Source organism: Parasteatoda tepidariorum, chromosome 9, assembly GCF_043381705.1.
Source record: "Parasteatoda tepidariorum isolate YZ-2023 chromosome 9, CAS_Ptep_4.0, whole genome shotgun sequence".
Taxonomy (NCBI): Eukaryota; Metazoa; Arthropoda; class Arachnida; order Araneae; family Theridiidae; genus Parasteatoda; species Parasteatoda tepidariorum.
This window is the reverse complement of record NC_092212.1, coordinates 40,143,747-40,157,382: the sequence shown is the minus strand read 5'-3', so window position 1 is coordinate 40,157,382 and position 13,636 is coordinate 40,143,747. Positions and strand designations below refer to the sequence as shown.

Sequence of the window (13,636 nt, the reverse complement as noted above, 5' to 3'; positions counted from 1 at the left end):
ATTAGGATTGAGTTTTAACCTAGTAGAATAGTAAAGTAAAACTGTGTCAATATTGAGACTTTTTAATGGAATAATTTTTAATTTTGAAAAAACAATTTGTTTATCGTCAAGAAACAAAAAATGATTATGTGATCAGGGGTTAGTGAGCAAAGGGAGTAGGTCACACAATTTTTTATTTTATTTTCAGAAGAAAATTACGAATGGTATAAAATAAACTTTGATGCTAAATTAAGGCTACAATATATGATTAAATAAATATTTATTAAAAATAACAAATAGTAGTCCATTGAAAAATATTACATCTGTTGTCAAAACTTTAAAAAGATGTAATTATATTTCAAAAATAATTTAATAGATTTAATACAATATTGTGTATACATCGAGTAAAAAATGTTTTCTATAAAAATTGAAAATAATCAGATTTAAACTCTTTTCTTCATAAATTGAATGAGTATTAAATATTAAAATTGAGATATTGATTAGAACATTTCAGGAAACATAATTTAGGCACACAGGGTTACCATTAAGACCACATATAAGATCAATTTTAGAATCATTGTAAAAATTTAAATTATAAAGTACTTAGATTTAGGATCACCATTTTATATTTAAGCAAGAAAAAATAAAATGTCATCAGACATTGAGCATTGAATATTGAAGTTGGTTAGTGAAAATGAAGGATTACAAGTTCATTTATTAACTAAGTGGGATCTCTGAAACCACCTTTCAAGTTCTTCGTCACATAAACCAGTTTTTGAAAATTTTAATTAACTAAACATATCTATAAAAGAGAACATATTACAAGGAAAAAAAAAGTGATTAGAAGAATGCCGAAATCAGAATAACAAATAAAATTTTTGGTTGAAGAAAAATTTACCACAAGCTTCTTGAGCAAATTCATTACATTCTTTTTTACTTCTATAAACTTCCAAACTTTAATGAAAATAGTCCGTTTTACTCTAAAAATATATTTTAAAACTGGTCATTAAAACTTTGTACTTTGTATACTACACTGTGAATTTAGACAATCAAGTTATTAATAATTGATTTCAATTACATAATTATTGATTTAAATTACATAATTATCTAAATAAAATGGTGAAAAAACATATAAAACACACAATTACTCGAAATATTTGCATTCAGGGGAAAATCCAGGTTTTATCTCTTTACGGCCGGTTTTTCTGGGAAATAATAATAATAATAAAATAAAAATATTTTTGCTGAACTTACTTTATAAAAGAAATTCAATTTTAGCAGTCACTATATATATTTTTGAACATCAATATTATTTGAAAACAAGTATGTATAAACAATAAATTGATAAAATACTACAGGTGGGAAAGCATTGAAAAGAAGATTTTACAATTTAATCTAGAATCGTAGTATTTACAATTTGAATTTTATTAAAGGACTCTTTTTAAGAATTTGAATTTGGTGAAGGGTTCTTCAAATAGTAAGGTAAAAGCGAACACAGGGCATGGGGCTAAGTTTAATGCGGGCATTTTACAAAACAGAAATCTTATTTTCTTATTGTGTAGAAATTTTAAGAAGCCTTTATTCATAAGCGCAGTTTTCAAAGGTATGTAAGGTTCAGTTTTCATGTCAGCTACATTTTTATCATGTAAGTTTTGGTTATGCAAGCTTCAGTTTTCATTAAGTAAGTAAGAAAAAAAACTTTTGTATGGATTTAAGACTAGGCCCTAGAGCAAGTATCCCTCGTTTCTCCTCCTAGAGTATGATCTTTTAAAATGAACTCGATTTCAACCTGGATTAAACCCTGGCATCTGACATAAATGTACTGATAATAAATTTAAATACAGTTCAAATGCAAAGTATGATTTAAATTGTCTGTTATTTCAAATTTTATACCATTTTATTTCAAATTTGAAAATATAGGGAAGTTAAATGATTTTTCATATGGCACTAAAATTATTAGTGATGCCATCTATTTTCAAAAATTAATACATTTCTCATAAATTAAAAACTCCTAACAGTTCACTTAAACATTTGAATAATTTTTAAAAAAATTCTGAAGCTCTTCCTTTGAACTTATTTTATTATTCAGGTTAACTTCCTAATTTTAATCAACTTGAAAAACATAACAATATTTTGAAATATTAAAACATAACATAAATAAATTAAGTTGTACTAAGTCACACCTTTCCAGTATTACAATGATTTTCACCAAACCAAAAAAAAATCTAGATTATTCATAAATAACTTGATTATATTATTAAAGATTTAAGACACCTCAAACATTCTTAGAACAGCTCTACTTGTTTTTTAACAAGATTCTCCAGCACTTCAATTGCTTTTTCTGATTCCATAATTTGCTGGTAACTGGCATACCTCAAATGATTTGAGAGCCATAACAATAAGGTTTTAAAACGATTTAATACATGGCAGTTAAAGTTAGCCTTACCCCAGTTTTCAATCATTTCATGAATTTTAACTAAACTTCTTAAATTAACAACAGCCATTTTTAAAACAACCAATACATCAGGAGTTTGCTCATTTTCAAGAATGCGCTCGATTCCTCTGTTAATGTCACTGAAGACAGCTGGTATAATATAATCGGCATCGTAAGTTGTGTGTAGAAGGAACCTAATTTCACTAACCATTGTTCTAGTATCACAGCTTTGCAGGAGACAATTCTTAGCATTCATCAAATGATTCTTAAAGCGCAGGCTTTGATATATCGACTTTGAACATAATGGACAATTAGGCCATTCAAAACACTCTAAACATTGCTCTATATGTTTGGTTAACTCTTTCATTTCAATAACATGGTCACAATCCAGCAACATGATGTAGCGGTCAACTTTTGGATTACCATTTTCAATGTCACTTTCATTACACACACGACATAAATATGGACAGGGGTCACCACACAACCCAATGCATTCATGCCCACATGGTAAGATTTGAGAGCAATTTATAGTACAGGGTTCTACAGTACATTTTTGATAGCAAAGTTTCGGGCATTTAACATGGTCACAGCGTAATTGACATGGCAATTTACATTCAATGCATGGTCTGTAGCAGCTATTGATGCATCTGCTATTATTTGAATTAGCATGAGGGCACACCAATCCACACTGTTCTTTACAGGGTGGGCAAGGACTGTTACAGTAGCCTTTACAAAGGTGACCACATGGTAGTTTCTGATCACATTTTGCAGTGCAAAGTGCATGAATTCCAATATCTAAACAAAACCAGCAATAACCTTCACAAAGATGCTCACAATTGAGCATTATGCCACACAGTCGATTGCAATTAGATAGAAGATCACTTCCATCTAAATCTAAATTACACGCTACATCCACCGTGTGGCCACAAGGTGAAATTAAAGGACGCTTCTTTTGACAGATAATTTCACTTATTTTATCTTTTTTGAAACAAGGAACTTTACTCGTATGACCACATGGAAGTATAACTGTCTCCAAAGAAGGACAGTTATACTGAGTAATGTCAACGCCGCAAGCTAATGTGACTAGATGATTGCATGGTAATAATTTTTGCACCTCTTCAAGGCAAGTAAAACCTATAATATTAACTGTTCTGGATTTGTGCCCACAAGGAAGAGTTATTGCATTCTTTTTTACACTCTTACAAGGCTGGAAGCATAATTGGGGGCATTTTCGATCTACATCAATGAATTTTTCACAAGGCAAACGACATTTATAAAGCTTGTGATCAGCATCAAAATTATGACATCCGTTTATGCAATTATGTCCACAAGGGAGTTTGAAGTTGCATTGTTGCTGGCAGCCTCGATGCATAAATTCAGAAATCTCAACTTCAGTTTCAACAGAGGTTTCAGTTCCATGCCGATTACATTGTAGAGGAATTTTATCCCCAATCATTCCTTGCTCTTCTAATTTGGGTAAAATTGTGCTCCAAAGAGGGCTTTTCTCAGCATACATTTTAAAGTTGCCAAGACAGAACATGCCCTTCCTTGCTCTAGATAGAGCAACACATACTCTATTGTTTTCTTTCAGAAACCCAATAACACCATTTCTGTTATTTCTAACAAATGACACTATCACAATATCATTTTCCTCACCTTGATAATTGTCAACAGTAGTTATTTTAACTTCTAAGTTGGCTTTAAAAAGGGAATCTCGAATAAGGTTTACTTGAGCAGCATAAGTGGCAAGAATGGTTATTCGATCTAGAGAATACGACTGGACATGGAAATACTTTGCCAATGCTACAGCAATTTCAGCTTCAAATTTATTAGAAAAACTTGTGCTAGAGGATCTTTCCGATTCTCTCTTAGCATGATCAAAAAAGAAGACACTAGATTTCACACCATTAATTTCTTTATATTTATAAACACTTTCATCACTTTTCAACATTTCGTATAAATGATCATTAACTAACAGATCAGCAATACATGGTTTCATACGATGCTGCGACACTAGAGTTGTATTAGGAACATTGTTCGTAAAAAGTCTTTCGAACATGGATATTTTTAAATTATACACTTCGCTTAGTTCATGATCTGATGGCAGTGGCCTTAATTGTTTATGGTCACCAATTAGGATAAAGTGTTTAATGCTCGGTAATAGAGCGGCTATTGTATGAGATTCAAGCACTTCAGCTGCTTCCTCTACAACTAAAATAGAGGGTTGGGCATAGTACAGCAATTCACGAAATTTTGCAGCACCAGTAGTTGTTACACCAACAATATGAGCAGTTTTCAATACTTCAATTTTGAGAGAGCTGTCAAAACCTTTACCAGAATATGACTGTTTTAATTTTCTATACTCTTCTTTTTCCACAACAATGTTTTTTTTTAAAATTTCCATACAATTTTTTCGCCACAAATAAAAAAGTTCAAATCTGTTGGTTAGGTGCAAGGACCAGATATTTTCATGCATTAGTTTAATATTCAAGCTTTTCTCATTCATTTTATTGAAACGTTTTTCACATTCTTCATAAAGTTTTGATTTACGTGAACATCCTAACCACTCCATAATATTTTCTGTCAATTCACTGCAACGTGAAGAAGACTTTGACAATAATTCTTCTTTTTTGTTACTATCAATGATAGCCTGTAGTGCAGAACTTTCTAAATATTTGTTTTTACAGAAATCAAGCAACTCTATATCATTATTCAAATCCCGACATATGTCTTTTAAGGCAAAAAGTGCTGGATCATATTCACCGCCATGTCTAACATCGCGATTTAAAATATGAGGCACAAATTTCTGCATCCTCTCTATAATGGATTTTGCTATCTGATCTGTTATACGATTAGAATTGTCTTGTTCCATATAAAGCTTATGAGTCAAAACTATGTTATCCATAGTGTATGGTTTCATAATTGTACTTTTGCTTTGACTACCTAGTCTAACAATATTTTCAACATTTTCTTCTAAAAGACCTTCAAGAAACTGATCAAGAGCATGGTTTGTCATACAGCAAATGATAATAGGAGTAAGATTAGTGTTTTTTAAAAGAGCTTTTACCATCTTCTTTCCCATGAATGTTTTTCCTGTGCCCGGTGGGCCTTGTATTATTGCTACTTTATTAGTCAAGGCTAATTTATAAGCTTCATACTGGTGTTCATCTAATTTTAAACTTTCTGCTGATGGCCATTCATCATAATGCAACGGATCAAATTTTTTGCACAAATCTTCATTCTTGTCGGGAATTTCACAGCCTTCAGAAGAATACTCACAATTTTCACAAAGGGAATACTTTCGCCCTAATAAGCTATCAGGATCTCTCAAGTATTCGGGTGAAGCTTCACTACTTTCTAGAGAGACAAGATAATCAGACAAAGGAAAACTGCTCGGACTAAAGCTTTTTATTGCGGACAATACATGCTTATAGCATTCAAAATACGCATTTGGAACCACCATTAGATATTGAACATCTGCATACAATGAATCTTCATAACGGTCATCTTCTAAGATGAGTTTTACAGTACATTTTTCACTTTTTACGCGGGGAGCTTTCGACTCTTGGAGGACAGATGCAAATATCACTTTATTAAACTTGTCTGGAGTTAGACAGACCATACTTCCAGGTAGTGAGAGAAGAGAGTCTTTCCAATTGACCGCTTTAGACGAATAAACTTCGATTGTACAGCATATACCTTCAGGTTTATATTTTGCTGGACGTACCACAAGAACTTTATCATATTTTTCGGTCTCTGATCTAATGAGTGCTGTTTCATCCGAATTCAAACAATGCGCAACGCATTCACGAAATGATCGAAGCATATCCTCTCTTGTAAGACGAAAGTGAACTGCTAAATAGTGGTTAACACTTGAGTAAGGGCCATCAATAATGTTTTGTGGTAAATCTGGAGTTTCACAATTTATTATATCATTTTCTCTGGGTACAATTGAGAGCTCTCGAAATGTACCCAATTCATCTAAATCCTCCAATGCAAGCTTAGGGTCATCAAATTTTTCGATTTTGTGTTTTAATATATCAAACTGAGCTTTGATGTCTGCCAAGTTTTGCAACTTTCGAAGCCGCATTGTGTTAAAGTAGTTCTGTAGAGCCGGAAAAACATCATCTATAATTTCTCTACACTCACAATGCCTTAGTAATTTTTGCAAAATAATCAAATAGTTTGTGGTAAGTGTAACTAAATTGGTTGAATGCCTTTCTATTAAAAGTGTATTTATTGTGACATGGACATCAACAAAAATAAACTTCTTGCAATCCTTCAACATTTCAAGAAATTTCACAAGACTACCTTCCAGTCTATTTAAACTCACAGTGCAAACATTATAGATTATTTGAACGAGAGTTGCCATAATATCACAATCGATTTTACCATCTTGTTTCAGATATTCTTGATTTTGAAGAAATCTTTGAAACCCAAAATTTGTCTTGTTCAACTCATGTAACAGTAGATCATTACGTTTGTTGCATGCTAAAATTAAAAGATCATTTTTTGTGATTCGACGAATCGGTCCTTTAGCTGCAGGGGCTTCCATAGCTTTTATATTTCAATACAATTCCTTTCTGAAAATTTAAAAAGCACAATTTATAATATTAAAACAAAACTAACAACAATGAAACAACTAATTAATATTTATACACCAAATAAATTTCTTAATATGACTGGCTAAATTTAATTATATTTAAATTTAATCTATAATTTAAAGGAATGATAATTAAATAACACATAGTTAAGTATTGAGTATATTAAATCCAACATAACAAATTTAAAGAATTAAGAAACATAGTACAAAAACGAATCCCTTGCACAAAAACAATTATAATCAAAGAATTTCATATTGTATGATGCATTTCTGCCATTTAAATGTATCAACGTAACGAAAAATGAGCTTAGTGGAGAGCAATCATATTGCTATAGAAAAACATATATATTTTTTTCTGTTCTCTGTCTCATACTTCAATCCAGGATTAAAACAATGTGGTTTATACCAGATCATTTTTAAGAAGGGAAAAGAAAAAAAATCAAGTTCATTTTTTTAATTATTTTTTTAAAAATTTAATTTTTATTACTTATATACATAGTTTTAATTTGAACAAAACCAAATGAAAAAATATCAAATTTTCTCATATATAAAATACTAACGATAATTTTTATCTTATTAAATGTTTAGAGATTATAGCTTTCTTGGAAAGACATAAAAATAAATCGATATGAGCAAAATGTTCTAAAAATGCATAATATAAAATAAAGAAAAATATAGAATCTAAATAAAAAATTAACACTTGAAAAAAGTTAAAAAATGTACTTAGTAAAAAAACTAAAAAAAAAAAAAAAAAAAAAAAGAAAANATACAAAAAAAAAAAAAAAAAAAAAGTTGGAAATTTTTTTAAAAAGTTTTAATAAAAACACATCATGCTTGTTACAATCAAAATCATAAATGGAAATTAGTCAAATTAGAGTATTATCGTAACTAAATATTAAAATAATAAAGGAATTTAAAAAGAAAAATAAGAAAAGAAATACACAGAAAAGGCGAAAAAATAACATAGATTTAAAAAACAATATGAAAAATACCAAAAAAAACTATCATCAAAGTAATTGAAATTACGCTGGATTTGCTACAAATCAAATGCGTCAAAATGTCATAATTCAAAATCAAACATTACAATAAATTATTAAAAATATTGTAATAAAAAAAACCTAAAGGAGACGAAAAATGATAAATAATTGAGGATAAACTGTCATAAAAAAATTAAAATTATGATTGGAATCGTACATGAATTGAACATTTTGAAAACAATGTTCATGTACGATTCCAATCATAATTTATCTCAAGTTTGAAATTTTCAGATCATAACATATGAAATACATAGGAATGAATTTGAAAAATAAGTGGATTTATATAAATGTACGAAGAATAAGGAAATAGTGAATGCAAAAATTGAATGCTATTCCTTAATAAAGAAATTTGCAGAAAAATAATTAAAATTTTTTTGCAAAAATAGGCCTGAAAAATAAAACCTTGATTGACCATAGGATATTATAGTATCCCTTTATAATTTCCATGTGGAACAGCAATCTTAATTGTTCCTTAGTATCCTTAACAAGTGACAAGTTTCATTAAGTGTAATTAAACATTAAATTCCTGACAAGTTAAACTTATTTATCAAGCCTAGGTGATAGAAGATTAAGCAAATAAACAGCAATAAAAAACATTAATTTATAAGAGATTTAAATTATTATTTATCCTGATAAAACTTCTTAATCAAAAATAAAAACAGAAAATCTGAAGTACAGAAGGGAACCGATTATCCGAAACGATCGAGACCATCGTTATTCCGGATAAATGAGTTTTCCGGTTTTCTGAATTGCTACAAAAAGCAGTTTTTTCTATTGTTAAACCCAACTAAAAAAAAAAATAAATATTTCAAAATAATCTTAAACAGAAGAAAAAACAATGAAGTAATAGACTACTGATTATTTCCAAAATGATGGTAAGGTAAACATCTTTCAAAAAAGAATAAAAAATCCTAAAATCTTATAAGGGAAAAAAAAAAAGGTAGAAAATTTATCGAATTTCGTTCCTGTTTTTCGGTTTTCCGGATAACGGGTTCTGTACTGTACTTCCTTCTATCTGTTCTGGATTCTAGCAACCAAAAACTCCTTTCCAGATGAAAGTTTTCTAAGTTTTAATACCAAGGCATGCTACAGCTACATGAAGCGAAGATCACATGCTTGGCGATCACCAAATCAAACTCACTCACTTTTTAAGATTTTGATACAAAACTGTTAAATTCCCTGACTTTTTGAGCAATTTCAGAAATTCTTGACTTTTTCAGGTAGCGTAGAGACCCCGTTTGCATTTATAAATGCTGATCAGAAACATTTCATTGCAAATATTTAATAAATATCGTTATAAGAATCAATTTTAAATTTTTCTACACTTATTCTTAAGCTACTCATTTTACAATATATAATAGCACAAAAATAAAGAGTATTAAAACTGAATTGTTGCAAAATGTTTTATCTAGGGATGTAACGAATATTCAGCCACTATTCAGTCCTTTTGACAATTGTGGCTTTTTTTTCTTCTGAATTTCAATTCATTTAATAAAAAATAATCTAAGATCATATTTTTTTCAACACATTATTAAAAATAATTTTTGCATATATTTGTTAAGTTCGTAAACTTGCAAACTTAGGTTCTGAAAGACAAAAGGAAAAGTGAAATTATAAGAATTGAAAATTGTAGATCACTTGATAATGAACCGTCAGTTTTGTACAGCTCATTTTTTAAAAAAAATTTGGGCAAGTCAATTTGATTATTTCTAGTTAATACTTTTTGTTTTAAATATTAGGAATATTTTTGCTCTGCTTCTTTTGTTCGCCTGTTTTTATTTTAAAGTGCAACATTTTATTGGAATGTTTCCAATAGATTTAATTCTTTTACTGCAACTTATTTCCTGTATGGATAAACAGATTAACTGGTAATATCAGAGCCGGATTATACCTTTCGTAGGAATTAGGCACAGCCGTTTATGATACCGATTATTTTGCCGACAATTTTTGGCAAACCAGGATAGAGTTTTTTTTAAAAATATTTTTCAGATTGTTAAGGGTTAACGCCATCCATAAAACGAATATATATATTCCATTTTTAATGATTTAATTGAAATTGAATTGTAAAATTAGGATTTACAATTTTTTTCGTATATTTAAGAAATAGAGTAAATAAAGAAATTTGGGAAAAAATTATTACTAGTTTTTAATAAAATGTTTTTGATAAATGCTATTAATAAAATGTTTTATTTATATTAAATGAATATATTAAATGGTATATATATTAAATGAATTAATACTAAGAATTAGAGTTATGCATGAGAGTAGTTTTCTAACTATGTTAACTTAACTTAAATTAGGTCCTATTTTAAGTAAAAACAGACCATACTAATACAAGGGGTGATCAAATAAAAAGGTACGAAACAACACGGTGGGTACAAATGTAGATTTTATTCAAAATACACACCATAGGCCTGGGCACAACGATCCCACTGATGAACAAACCGAGGGATTCCTTGTTCCCATAATTCCTGTGACCGTGACGAGACCCAGTCCTCACAGCGTCCTTGAGTACGTCGTACGAGTTGAAGCGCTTTCCTTTCATATGTTTCTCCAGTGAACCAAACACATGGAAATCGCAGGGCGACGTGCACGGACTGTAGGGCGGATGGTCCAACGTCTCCCACTTGAACTTGGCCAGTTCCATGTGTGTGACTCTGGAGACGTGTGGACGTGCGTTATCATGGAGCAGCCCCAGTCTTTTGTTCTTGATGAACCTGCGTAGGCGTCAGAGTGTCTCACAGTACACAAAGGAGTTAATGTTTATTTCTGTGCTCGAGTTTCTGTTCCTCATACGGACTGTCGCATCATTTGAACGCCGCATTTGATAAGAGCCTGTGCTCTCTCCTGCGCATGCGATCTCCCGCACATGCTCCGATCCCAGTCAGACTCCAATCGCATCCCCGAGATGTCTCGCTATGTTCTCCCATCGCGGAATATGCAAATATTTAACTGTTACGTTTTTACGTCGTTTTGTACCTTTTCATTTGATCACTCCTTGTATCTAAGCAAATTAATTCATTCCACTTTTTTTTCATGAAGCTTAAAAGAAAATTTTTTAGGTCATTGCACTAAATATTTGTATGGAAACTTTTATAGAATAAGAAGATTTACAATTATTTGCTGATTTTGATTATTTGACAAGATTTATAATTTTCAAACCAATATGCTAATTAGTTCTCTGTGAAACATAAATAAAAGGGTCTAAAACAATTTTTTATAGGTATCAACACATTTCTATGGCCTTTGCCTGTAGCTCCCAACACATATCCTTTATTGTCTCTCTAAAATGCCCAACTCTTGATGCACGGACGAATCCTAGTTAATAATAGAACAACTTTTTGTTATAAAAAATCGACTTGAAAATTTTTTTCGATCAACTAGCTTTCTGTGAGGAACTTCCCCACTACTAGTATTTTTCTACAAGATACTTTTAATTATAACAATTACTTATTTAAAGTAACAGAAGAAAGTATAGAGCACAAATGTTTAAAAGTTTTTTTAATTATAAATGTAGTATTTTTTTAATTCTAATATTATAGGCGATATTCTCGCATTTTGTAAATACATTACATAATTAAAATTCGTAAATGAATGAAACGATTATTAATTAAAATTCGTACATAAATCAAAAATCTTAAAACCTGTGGCAGTAAAACCCGAAATATAGATCGACGACTAAATCACGCAAATAGGACTCTTTAAAAAAGAGAAGTTCAAATAAGTGTTTCGGTTGTTATAATAAATAAGATCACATTTAAAACATTGGATTTTAAACTTTGTGGAAATCGATAGCAATCACTGCCATAAAATTGATAGAAAAATAATTAAATCATTATGTCGAAATATGTCCAAAATATATCGGAATAAAATATACACTGGTTGGTCTAAAATATACATTGCGTCTAAAATGTATCGAAACATTTTAAAACCGGAATAAAAGCAATATCAATAACTGCCAAAAATACAATCAAACACCACACAGTTTTATGATACTCTTGGCGTAAATTGAGTTTGTAAAGTTTTGGACCAATGTCGCCTTGTCACTGCAATCTTGTTACAGGGTATAGTAATGCTGAAAAATTAAGGACTTTTAAAAACCTTATGCCATATTTAAGTACTATTAAGGGCCCTTATTTTCCAAAATAAAAATTAAGCAGTTTTTGAGGACCGTGGGGACCCTGTAATATATTAGATCATAAGATGCTGCAAAATAATTTATTACCGTAAAATATTATATTTTCATTTGTATCTTCATAATTTTGCGCAAAATACACTTGTTGTTTTTAAAGCTAAATTATTTTTGTCAAAAAATTTTTTTCTCCCAAGTTTTTCGTAGGCCCCTGAATTTCGTAGGCCCTAGGCACGTGCCTAGTGTGCCTATAGGTTAATCCAGCCCTGGGTAATATAAACTGTTATTTTCAATGTTTAAGTTATATTTTAAGAACTAAGATTTTTTTTATTTTATATTTTGTTAACTTTTCTTTTTATAAGTGTTTTTATTATGACAGCTGTCTTTAAAAAACGTCAGAAGAGAAAAGGCAAATACATGATCTAAAAATTGAAGATGAAATTTTTAGGGATACAAGTAACTTTATTTATCCAGGGATGATTCTGAGCTCGAAAATCCTGAAAATTTCTCCAGTAAAATCATTTATGACCACTTCATAAAACCAATGTCTTTTAAGTCATTGATATTTTCAAAACATTAAATTATAAGCAGCATAATTTAAATGAATAATTATGCATAAGTTTACGTTTATCTCTAATCAAATTTATTATTTTACAGGAAAAAATATTTACAAATGAAAATTATGCAACGTATAAATTCCAGTTCGATTATTTTTAAATAAAATATAATTGAATTTTTAAACATTAATGTAATCGATGATTTCTTGAAACTTCTGGATCGCAATTAACAAAAAATCCAGAAATCATCCACAATCATCTCTGCTTATGACAGTAACCAAATAAACAATAAATGTTAAATTCATATCTATATAAATAAACACATAAAAAATAAATTTCTAAAAAAATAGGAAAGTTACTTCTTTAAAACAACAAAAAATTACACATTGGTATTGAATTACATGTAACATAATCATACTGATATTAGTTTGGTTTTAAAAAGTTCATTTTTTGTTTTGGTTTTAAAATGATTAAAAATTAAAACACATCTACATTGAGCATATTACAATTGTAATTTTTTAAACCAATATTATAAATTATACAAGGGTTATATTAAATCAAGATAAAATACAAATATCTAAACATTGAAGCTTTAAGATCTTCTTTCCTACTATAAATTTCATCTCATTTTTTTTACTAACTTTTCCGATGAATTAAATAACTAAAAATAATGACAGTAGACGACGTGTGTTTGTAATCCTGAGATGTGAGGGCCTCAAATATTGCGCAATCTTCCGAGTTTAATCGGTAGTGGAATTTTATCGCGATCGCAACACTCGAATACGCCATCTGGGGAGAGACCGGTTTCCTTTAGCCCTTCTCCCTTCCCTCTCCTCCTCTTTTCAGTTGTATAGGAATGTATTAAGATATTTTCCCTTTTCTTAATATTTTTCC

The 13,636-nt window shown here is 29.9% G+C and overlaps 1 protein-coding gene across 7 annotated transcripts in view; it reads right to left on the bottom strand.

Annotated features, from left to right (window-relative positions):
* Window positions 1-242: 242 nt before the first annotated feature.
* LOC107454284 (NFX1-type zinc finger-containing protein 1) overlaps window positions 243-13,636 on the bottom strand; it is a 31,233-nt gene continuing 17,839 nt past the window's right edge. Inside the window, exons 1-2 of one of the 7 annotated variants that reach the window (XM_071185590.1) lie at window positions 13,161-13,608; window positions 243-6,996 (exon numbers count right to left, since the gene is read on the bottom strand). In XM_071185590.1, coding sequence (XP_071041691.1) covers window positions 2,265-6,968 — 4,704 coding nt within the window. In that variant the 5' untranslated portion in view covers window positions 6,969-6,996; window positions 13,161-13,608 and the 3' untranslated portion in view covers window positions 243-2,264. Of the gene's footprint in view, window positions 6,997-13,101; window positions 13,609-13,636 lie in introns of those variants that run through there. The other 6 variants (XM_016071421.3, XM_043056716.2, XM_016071436.3 and 3 more) reach the window with 6 other exon arrangements.